This window comes from Camelus dromedarius, chromosome 8 (assembly GCF_036321535.1).
Source record: "Camelus dromedarius isolate mCamDro1 chromosome 8, mCamDro1.pat, whole genome shotgun sequence".
Taxonomy (NCBI): domain Eukaryota; kingdom Metazoa; phylum Chordata; class Mammalia; order Artiodactyla; family Camelidae; genus Camelus; species Camelus dromedarius.
In genome coordinates, this window is record NC_087443.1 from 49,761,099 (window position 1) to 49,772,327 (window position 11,229).

At 42.5% G+C, this 11,229-nt stretch overlaps 1 protein-coding gene across 4 annotated transcripts in view; it reads left to right on the forward strand.

The window, feature by feature from the left end:
• STAMBPL1 (STAM binding protein like 1) overlaps positions 1-11,229 on the forward strand; it is a 58,431-nt gene that overhangs the window by 38,502 nt on the left and 8,700 nt on the right. For 3 of the 4 annotated variants that reach the window (XM_031461354.2, XM_031461355.2, XM_064488190.1), the window contains exons 10-11: positions 881-980; positions 2,243-2,565. In XM_031461354.2, coding sequence (XP_031317214.1) covers positions 881-980; positions 2,243-2,299 — 157 coding nt within the window. In that variant the 3' untranslated portion in view covers positions 2,300-2,565. Of the gene's footprint in view, positions 1-880; positions 981-2,242; positions 2,566-11,229 lie in introns of those variants that run through there. The other variant, XM_064488191.1, reaches the window with a different exon arrangement.

Here is an 11,229-nt window from a genome sequence, read left to right on the forward strand (position 1 = left end):
AAACTAGACAATAGTTTACTATGTAAAGGGCTTAGCACAATGCCTGGCGCCACCGCCAGCACTCGGTAAATGCTCCCTGCTGCCATATACACCATCTAGACCTCAGAATTACTGCGGGCTCGGTTGTAGACCAGCAAATACTGCAATGAAGCGAGGCACACAGATGTTTCGGTTTCCCAGTGGATGTAAAAGTTATGTTTATGTTCTAGTCTATTAAGTGTGCAGTGGCATTATGTCAAAAAAAAATACATGCCTTAATTTTTAAAAACTTCATTGCTCGCAAATGCTAACCAAGCATCTGAACCTTCAGCGAGTCAGAGTAATAACATCAGAGATCACTGGTCACTCATTATCATAACAAATATAAGAGCGAAAACCTCTGAAATATTGTGAGAATGACCAAACTGTGACACAGAGACATGAAGCAAGCGAATGCTGTTGGAAAAATGGCACCAGTAGATTTGCTCAATGCAGGGTTGCCACCAACCTTCAATTTGTAAGAAGTGCAGTATCTTTGAAATACAGTAGAGAGCCATAAAACGAGTTATTCCTGTATTAGAAAAATTGGACATATCTTCCACCTGTAATTTCCTCCCCCAGGGTCTCAGCTTTCTCTCCGTGGTCTCTCACAGCAGTTAGCTGCCCCTTCCCCATTACCGCCCTGCAGGCGCTGGGCAGTGGCACTGGTCTCTCCAGTGTTTCTTTCTCTAGGTCAGTCAGTGCAAGATTGGTTTAAAAAAAATCACTGAAATTTTTCATTTGTGATTTCTTTCTCCATCCCATTTGCGGAATATGTCTGCTTGTGCCATTCAAATGAATCGTATGGAAAGCCCAAATGATCCTTGGTTTTCGTACCTTTTTTTTTAACCCTGAAACTTAGCACTGGCATCTTCAGGCTCACCGATGCTGGCATGCTTGAAGTCTCCGCTTGTAAAAAGAAGGGCTTTCATCCGCACACCAAGGACCCCAGGCTGTTCAGTGTGAGTACACAACGTTGGTTATCCTTTGCACGTAGGATTTATTTTTCACCTCCTCCTTTTTTTTCTCTGATTGAAATAGAGCTGACTACAATATTATGTTCGTTTCAGCTGTCGTATATAGTGATGGTTTTTTACATTATGAATGATCACCAGGATGAGTCTAGTAACCATCCATCCCCATACTAAGTTATTACAATATTATTGACCATATTTCTTGTGCTGTACATTACATCCCTGCGGCTTAAAGGAGATGTACTATGTGTATATATATATATATATATTCACACATATATATATACATTTCATATATATATATATATACATATACATACAATGAAATGTTACTCAGCCTTAAAAAAGAATGAAATCTTGCCATTTGCAACAACATGGGTGGATCTAGAGAGCGTTAGTTTAAGTGAAATAAGTCAAAGACAAATACCATGTGATCTCACTTATATGTGGAACCTAAAAGCGAAACCAAACCAAACCAAACAAATATGGGGTCATAAATACAGAGAGCAAATGGGCGGCCACCAGAGGGCCCTCCTCCTGGGTCTGTGGGGCAAAATAAGTGAAGCGTTAAAAGAGGCACAACCTCCATTATAAAAATAAATGTGCCTTTATTTTTTTAAGGAGAGAAATAGTAGCAGCGCAATATGGGATAAAACTTTACTGCTTAGTTTGGAATTTTCTTATCTCAGAAAATTAATCAGTCTTTGTATTTTCTTCTGATCTCTTCTCATGACTGTCTTGTTTACTAAGGGACGATGGTATTTCTGTAGCAGAGTTCATTATGCATACAGTTGCTTTTCTGTTTATGTGTCTCTGTGATACTTAAATACAGTCTTCTTCAGAGTCCAAGTAAGCAAGCAGTTATTAAAGAAAATCATATTCAATGTCATGAACTATGTCGGCTTGATATGGCCCAAATAGTTCAGTGAAAACTGTTAACCTGCTTCCTGATGAGCTTTGGATGGCCCCAAAGTCACATTATAGGACCACATCTTTTTCTGTTTGCTTGGCTGTTCTCTGGCTGTGACATCAGAGAAACATTGTTTTCAAGTTAGAATTTATTTAAAGTGAAAATTACTTGGCACCGTTTGTAAACATTTTCTTGTCGAAAATGAATAAATATGATTGCATGTGTTCTGAGCAGAAATTGTTTTTAATTAGAAATAGTTTTAATTTAGGAAATTCTAGGTCCCTCCCTAAAGAGAATCACGTTAAACATCATGATGTGAAGCCAGTTTTTTCTTTCGTAGATATGCAAACATGTGTTGGTAAAAGACATAAAAATAATCGTGCTGGATCTGAGGTGATACGTTCCGAAGATTAGCACTGTCAACACCAGACACCTACCCGTGGACATGTGGTTGCTGGATTTTCTTAAGATGTTTCCAGAAATGACTGATATTTTATATTTATACATTTTAGATCAGAACGTTTGATATTTATTAATTTTGCACATTTTGAAGCTTTCTTTGGGGGTTGCTTTGTCTCAAGAAAGGTCACAATGGTGTTCAGTCAATACCTATAATGTACCTAAGTACCATGACCTGATAATAAATTGTGCCGCAAACAATAACATGTCTGGTATTTTTTTTAACTTTTCTTTTGATTGAGGTATAGTTGATATACAATATTATATAAGTTTCAGGTATGCAACATGGGGATTCACAATTTTTAAAAGTTATACTGTCTGGTATATATAGAGGGCTCTGCATACATTTCCGGAACTTTAGCTGTTTCACTGTATTTTTTTTTATTCCTGTACAGTGTAGTTCCAGACAAGAAATTCTGAGTACCAGGTGGTCTCTAACGTCCATCTGTTTCTGCAGCTTTTCTCTGTGGGTGGTTGAAGAAGGTGAACAGTTTCCACATGTGAGAAGAAACACAGCTGCAGACAGTCAAGCCCACCCTGTGTGTTCCGTGTCATGGAATCCTGGCTGGGAGCTGTGTCTGCGGTCAGTCTTAGTGTAGGATACCAGAGCCCTGAGCTACTCAGGGATCAGGCATCCGAGGGCCTGAGCTGGCAGGTGATTCATTACCTTGGTTTAGAGGACTAAAAGCAGAGCCACTGGAGAGAGGAAGACAGAAAGCTCCGATGAAAGTCAGCAGGGATGGCGGGGAGAAGAAATGAGGCAGAGGAAATACTGCTCATTCTGAGCCAAAAAGAATAAATAAGAAAATAATTTGGAAAGAATATTCAAAATTAAAGGGACCTATTTAAACCAAGACACAGAGAATAGGACGAAAACCATGTTTAAACGGAATCGGGTAATGTGACTCCAACGTTATGGTGTTACCACGGCTTGGAACGGGATTTGTGACTTGCACCTAGATAATAAAAGTATTTACCTGGATCAAAAGATAGTGGGTTAAACAGAAGGAATGAGGGACTTACAGAGTATGTTGGCAAGCTGAGTTGGTAGGAAAAAAACCTGAGGGTGGAGACATAATGAAGAAAATTTAGCCCAAATGAAAGGAGAGAGTCAAGCCGATCTGATCCAACCTCTCTTCCCAACGCCTGTTGTGCCAGCCACAGCCTTCCCAGACGCTGCTTTCCTCCTGGCACTGTATCTGGGTTGCCTAGATGATCTCGTCTGCACATATGAGCATCCACTTTTTAGTCCAAGGGTTTCTGTTTTCCAGGAGGGATATTCCCTGTGCTCTGCTTGGACAAGATGACATTCCTCCCCTGACCTGTCTCTCCCCTAATGCAGGTGTCGAGCCACCCAGATTCTACTCTAGTTCTCATTCATGAAGAGCCTCCTGTGGGCAGCTCAGTGGCTCGTTTCTGCCTATGACAACTTACAGGCTTGGGAAGTTCAGGTCCCAGATGCTGGAAGCAGAGCTTGGCTGGCTCAATGCATAGGTACTTTAGTCTGCAGTCGCTGCCGACTAAGGGCAAATTAACTCTGCAAGCCTGGCTGCGCAGACAGCCCTCTTCTCCCCGAGTGATGCTGTCTGTCCTCAACATCTTATTCTTTAAGGACACCATGATATTCTAGCATACTCGATCAAAGGAAAAGATTATGTAATTTATTCAAAATTAAAAATGACTATTGGGACTAGAGAGAGTTGAGAAATCAGTGGTATCCTCCGCATAGAAATCAAAGATACAGTAGTAGACCAAGAGGGTGTAAAATGAGAGGTACCTGATGGAAAAGCTATAGCCACTGAATGGTGCCCAGAGATAGAAAGGACTCGGTTGGAAGCTGAGAACCTTGAGCATCTTCAGTTTCCGAAGAGACTAGGCAGAGCTGCTCTGAGGATGCAGAGCCAATTATAGCCCTTCTGAAGAGCGAATTAGGAGAGAACCCATTTTTCATTAAAAAGATACATTACATGCTCTAAAGAAGTGGGGCATTCTTGGCCTTTTCATTCCCCTGCAAGAAGCAGCAAAATCTCGGGCCTGAGATGAATTGTAACATGACAGGTTGCTCTTGAGGGGATGTGGCCTTTTTTTTTTTTGCCACGTGCAAACCCAGTTAACCAGACTTGCCTGGAGGACCTCGTCACGGAGCTGACGACTCTGGGCGGCAGCGAACCTGTGACCGGCTTCTTTGGGAAGAAAGCCTTTCTCAGGCGCCAGGTCTAAAAGAGGAACCTTCAAGAAATGCGGCCACACCACCAAGGGATGGGCCGGCCAGGAGGCCGCGCCCATCGAGTCACCCTGGAGGCCCACGTGGGCATGAGTGTGCGGGCACGCGAGGGTGAGTGGGTGACCACGGGCGTTCCCTGGAAGAGCTGGTTCACAGCAGCCGGTCATTCTTTTGAAAATGAATCCGTTCCAGAGCCCCATTTGCCAACTTCCCTCACCTAAGGCAAAGACAGCTCATTACTTTTCAGATGTGGGCTTCCGAAGAAGATGGACCAGTTAAGCCTGAGCTTCCTTTGGTTGTGAACACTAGTCTGCTGGGACTCAGTGAACACTAGTCTGCTTGTTACCGAGTTGTGCCCCCCCAAATTCCATGTTGAAGTCCTAACCCCCAGCGCCTCAGAAGGTGACTGTATTTGGAGAGAAGCTTTAAAAGATAAAATGAGGCCACTAGAGGGGGCCCTAACCCAGTATGACCCGTGTCCTTAAAGGAGGAAGAGATTAGGACGCAGACACAGGAAGACCCTGTGAAGACTCGGGGAGAAGATGGCTGTCGACAAGGAGCCATCTTCTGACACCTCCAGCTCTGACGCCCCACCTCCAGAGCTGTGAGAAATTAGATTTCTGCTGTTCAAGCCGCCCGGTCTGTGGTGATTTGCTATGGCAGCCCTAGCAAATTAATACAGGCTTAATAGAGATTTGCTGAAGCTGTTCGTTTTCTTTTTGCTCAGAGATGGGACGGAAGTGAGCTTCCTGGCGGTCATGCAGGGATCACCCTCTTCTCCGCAGACCTTGTCGAGTGTGGAGGAGCAAAGCAGAGCGTCTGTGGGTTATTCTCAGAGGCCGAAGTTGTTCCTGGTTTCTTTTTAGTAGAATTTTGCTGGCAGAAAAGTTGGCATTAGGTCGAGATGCAGTGTCGATTAAGGCCACGTCCTGCACTTGGTTCAGTATCCTCCCCCCGAATGCCTCCCCTGCTGCAGTCACTTCGGTCGTGCTTATTACAATGATTCAGACTTAAATTGAAATTTTCTGTTGCAAAACCAGCTACAGTTGTCCCAAATGTGGAAAACAGATGTTTCTCTTCTAGCATGTCTTGCAACATTATCTAGCAAGAGAATGTCTTTTGTGAAAAGGGATGCTTGAGAAATGTCATGTATTTGGCAAAGATGAAGGAAGAAAAGTAAACTGTCAGCTCCTTGTTCTTGGAAGACTTTAGCTGGTTATTTATTGTGATTGCAACAAACATGCAAAGGACTCTTTCCGTTGTTTTTGTTTTTCTAAGAAACGTGTTTCCTTTTCTAGTATCTTGGCTCTTCCAAGGGCAAGAATATACTCTCCTTGGGGGCAGCTGACAAAAACATTTTAGGTTCGTTAGGCTGGGAAAATGCAGAAGATGAGGGAGAGAAAAGATACAGAGAAGGACTCCGGGGAGGGAGAGCAGATGAAAGGTATTGCAGACTGGCTGTAATTTGTTGGAAGTAAATGTCTTGGGCATCATCTAGACAAAAAGACATTCTAAAACCAAATGGAAATAATCCATTTTGTTTTACTTCCATCAAGGAGGATTAACCAGACACCTGCATCAGGTAAACAAGTGAACAATTAAAAACTGTTCACTCACATTAGTCTTTGTCTGGGTGGGTCCCAGATGGACCAAGGTCACGAGTGGTGAATCTGTATTCTTGAGTCTGAAGAGGATGTTTAAAATTCCTCTCTTCAGTTCTTCCAGGAGAAAAAGCATTAGTAGGTTGTTCACAAAATAAACTCCATTATGTTTCCTTCTAATATAAAGGCAGCTAAACAAGGAAAGCAAACAACTAGAAGACACTTACTCTATTCCTGACTTCAGGCAAGGTTTCCTGACCTACAGAAATGAGGCGTGTGAATTAACCGATCTCACAGGTTTCTTGCAGCAGTGAAGTTTTGTACTTTTCCATGTTTTTCAAAGGGCAATCCATTAGTTTTACTTTTTTTTTTATTAAAAAGTAATTTATTGAGGTGAAATTCACATAACACAAAATCAACCGTTTTAAAGTGAACAATTCAGTGACACTGAGTACATCCACAGTATGTACCATCATCACCTCTAATTCCAAAACGCTTCCATCTTTCCAAAGTGAAACCCCTTACCCATGAAGCCCCTTATCCTCGTTCCCTGCTCCTAGCCCCTGCATTCTGTCTCTATGGATTCTGCCTCTTCTGGAGATTTCATGTAGTTGGAATCAACCTATGTAAACTTTTGTGTCTGGCTTCTTTCACTGAGCATGACATTTTGAACGTCCGTCCATGTTGTAACATGTATGTCAGTGCATTCCTTTTATCCAGTGTGTGTAGACCACAGTTTGTCGATCCATTCATCTAGTGGCGGACATCTGGGTGGTCTCCACCTTTTGGCTGTTGTGAAAAGTGCTGCTACAAACATGCATGTTCTTGTTTCAGTATCTGTTTTCAATTCTTTGGGGTACAGCTAGTGGTGGCATTCCAGGGTCACATAGGAATTCTGTGCTTAACTCTCCCACGGCAGCGGAACCATTTTACATTTCCATCAACAACCTGTAAGGGTTCCAATTTCTTCACATCTTTGCCAACATTTATTATTTTTCATTATTATAGCCGTCCTAGTAGGCGTGAAGTGGTATCTCATTGCGGCTTTGACAGAGCAATACGTTAATGAGTTAATTCTTTTCAAGTCAACTTTTAATCATAAAATCAGCATCAGTGGTGGAAGCACCTGAGGCTTCTAGACCTTCGCTCACCGCACTCTTGTGGTTGCAGGATATCCGTCCCAGGCCTTTGTCCAGTTTGCCAGAAGGCCAGGTTCAGAAGAAGAATGTTGTTTTATCAAGGATGGGCAGCTCCTTCGGCCGGGGAGGGTTGCAAACGGAAGAGAGAACACCCACTTAGAACCGCAGTAACAGCGCTCTAAAATGCTGCTTTCGTTTTTCATTAAATGAGAAGGTTTATGCATTCCTGAGAGAGAAGACTACATCAGAACATCCGTCTGGAATCACAGACTTTTCCTGTTTTTAAGAATAAGGGCTGGTTCTAAATTTGGAGGATACGGCTCACCTGCTCAGTATATTTTTGTCTGAGTAGGTGACGCCATTTGGTAAGGGAAGGTTCAGTGATTTTAGGCCGTTTCTTAAGGAGTTTCAGGTCAAAGCAACCTGCAAAATATCTAGAGGTGGGAGGAAAGAAGTGATCCCATGAAAGGACAGAGGAATAAGGTTCAGAACGAAATGTGGAAGGAACGTCTTTGATTTGGTGTCTGGGATGCTTTTTCTCCAAGGATAGGAAAGCTACTTGAGGACCACTTAGCCTTAGGCCTCTGAAAACTGTCATTAACCACACTACATAGGAGCCTATTTAATGATCTGTTTTCCTTTAAAATAATATATGTTATAAAAGCAGTCAGGCAAATTGTGATCATTTCTATTCCCTTCAGTCTCCAAGGGGCATGAAGTTCCCATAAGAAGAACAGTCAGGGACAAATCGGACTAAAAGGCCGTAGTTTCAGAGCGTTTATTTCCCAGATACATTTGTGAAACTGAGATGAAGAATTGAATTAACCTGCAAAAGGAAATGCTCAGGAATGGCCAATGAATCGGAGATACCTGTTTCTCACTCAAAATTGCCTTAATGGCTTGTAATGGCTGTCTGATTTCAAAACACACATTTCACAGAGAAAATATGAACTCTCCTTTGGAAAATTGTAGTCAAGTCATAGTCGTCCTTCTAAAGTCTGTGTGGTCCAGCTCTTTAGGGTTCCCTTTTCTACACATACAGCACCCCCTCCCATCTCCAGGCCTCTGCCTGGAGCACGTTCCCTGTACGTGCTCATACCCCCTATACTTCCACTTTCATAATCCTCACAATGCACCCTAGCTACTTGCTAATGCCCATTTTCCTCATAGGCTGTAAGTTCCAGCCTTGTTCTTTGTATATCCGGTAAGTGCCCTTCAAACTTGAATTGACTGGACTCTCCAAGGAATAAACATTACATAAGCATCTGGTTTTCACACTCTGATGCAGATGAACCACGTCCCCTGCTGTCCCATCCTTTTCTCTTTTTTCCTCTTGTATTTTTGAATGAGCTTATTTGCAGCAATGGCTTTTGGTCAGACTGTAAGTGTGTGTGCTGGCTGGACAGCCTCTTCCCTCACAGGAGTCACAAATTCTCCAGGCTGTTCCTTTGAAATCCTGCTAGAAATACTCAAGCTCAGCCTGACTACACAAATGATGCTGGACTGACAACAGAGAATTATTCATTAAAAAAATAATAAACAATGCTTCCTCCCGCTCATAGGCTCACAGCAAAGGTGGCACTCTGTGGGTCAGTGTTATTAACAATCCACGGTAGGGGAGGGATAAATTAGGAGTTTGGGATTAACAGATACACATTACTATACATAAAATAGATAAACAAAAAGACCTACTATATAGCGCAGGGAACTATATTTAATATCTTATAATAACCTATAATGGGAAAGAATCTGAGAAAATAGGATTTTATATATATACACATATATGTGTGTATATATATAAACTGTGATACATATATGTGTGTACATATAACTGACTCACTTTGCTGTACACTTGAAACTAACACGACATTGTAAATCAACTAATTCAATTAAAAACAACAACAACAACAAAAACCTATGTCATCTTCAGGGGCTGCATGATCCCGTTGTGAGAAAATTAGTGGCCCTAGAAGAAGCGCTTTAGAAGTTTGGTTTGCTATTGTTAGGGGAGAGGAGACACTCAGGACTGCTGAAGAGGCAGCCAAACCTACGAGTTGCTGGATTTATAGCCTCCGGGGATTCACGTGATGCTGATCAAGGAGGCTCTGCCCCCCATCCAGCCCTTCAGGGCATGGGCATCGCGGGGGGTCGGGGTGAGGCGTTACTGATCTACGCTGGGAGAAGGTGCTTAGGCCCTGCGGCTGAGTGCTCACAAGAAAGAACATTTCAGTAATGCACATTCAATGGGCGGCTCTGGTTTTCCTGATTTTTGCCTCTGGTCTTGCCAGTTTCCGGATTCTTTGTTCTAAACGCCCTTTCCTTTACCGGAGAGCTCGCGCCCTCTGGTGGTGAAAGTGAAGTACAACAGTACAGCCATGTTGTTTTGCTTTACCTAAATCCTGCAGTGACTGCGGAATCCTTGGTGATGTTTGCCTAAATTATCAGTGATCTGTTTCCTAGCATCTGTACACTAACCCTTCAGTTTCAATCTAGTGGGTATGGAGTGCCTTGCCTGGTAATCATACATTTGCAACTGGAAAATTTTGACCATAGCACATTACCGTGGTTCTCAAATATTGAGGTGCAAAAGAATCACCAGAGAAACCTGCCTGATTAAAAACTTGAGTTCCCAGCCACAGCTCCCGACGTTCTAGTTCAGCAGGCTTTGGGTTTCCCAGAAACCTGCCCATTTAAAATGAGCACCCCATGAGGCTGACCCGTACGGCTTTTCTTTGAGAAATGCTCGCCCAAAGTCTAGAGTGTGGATTTTGAACCAAGCTCAAGTCCCACCTCTGCTGTAGTGTGACACTGAGTACATTCCTTAACCACCAGTAGCCTCGGTTACTCCATCTGCAAAAAGGCAGTGGGACTATCAACACCACAGGGATGTTGTAGGATAAAATGAAATCCTAATATAAAGGGCTTGGCCTGGGATCTGGCCATGATGGGTACCCAGCACATGCTAGCTCTTATTATTTGTAGTATTAATCCTAATTTGCTCAAGCTACAGGGCAGAGAAGACCAGGGGAAGCTTGCGTTTTCTGGACCCAACAGGCATTAAATCTTGGGCGCTGAGGTCTCTGTAGTGAGATGCTGCCACAGAGTCCCTCACTCCAAGGACAACCAGGGGCCACTGACCCCACTCAGATGTTTATGCTCAGCAGATAAATGACACCCACCCCACTAGAGAGCTGCTGAGGATGCTAGAGTCTGGACAGAAAAGTGCTTTGAGATTAAGACGCTTAAGGGCACGGAAGGTGTTCTTACACATCTTTGTACCTTCCGGGCCAGATGGGTGAAAGAGAAATAGAAGTCAGCAGTTCTATATAATGATACTAAGGGAACGACTTCTGTTTCTTCATCTCTAAAATGGGCACGATAGTAATATTTTCCCCACATAGTTCTGAAGAACAAATGATACGTGTAAAACCTTTGGTGTGATGACTAATACCAGGTGTCCTTGGAGAGCACTGTTACCTGTACCCCTCCTGGTTGAGAGTGTATATGTGGGCTCATTTTCAGAGGCAGATATTGATCAGGAGAAGGGAAACCGGTGATCTAGATGTGTAGTGAGATTTTAGAATAGTGTTTCTTCCTGTTTTTAAAAAATCTGTTTCCCTTGAGAAACCTAAATGTCATACCTTCTTTTAATATATATTTATTAAGTTTAATATATGTGATATATATTAAAAATTATATGCATATATATATATAATATATGTATGTATGTATATACACACACACACATAGTTATTGTGGTTTGTTTTCATGTATCGGGCTACTAGTATTGAGGTTATAATAGAGCAAAGTTATATAATGACTCATCAAATTGTGAAGTCAGTGTGGATTATCCTGTTGATACATTTTAATCCATGTTTATGTTCATCTCCTGTGTATTTTCAAA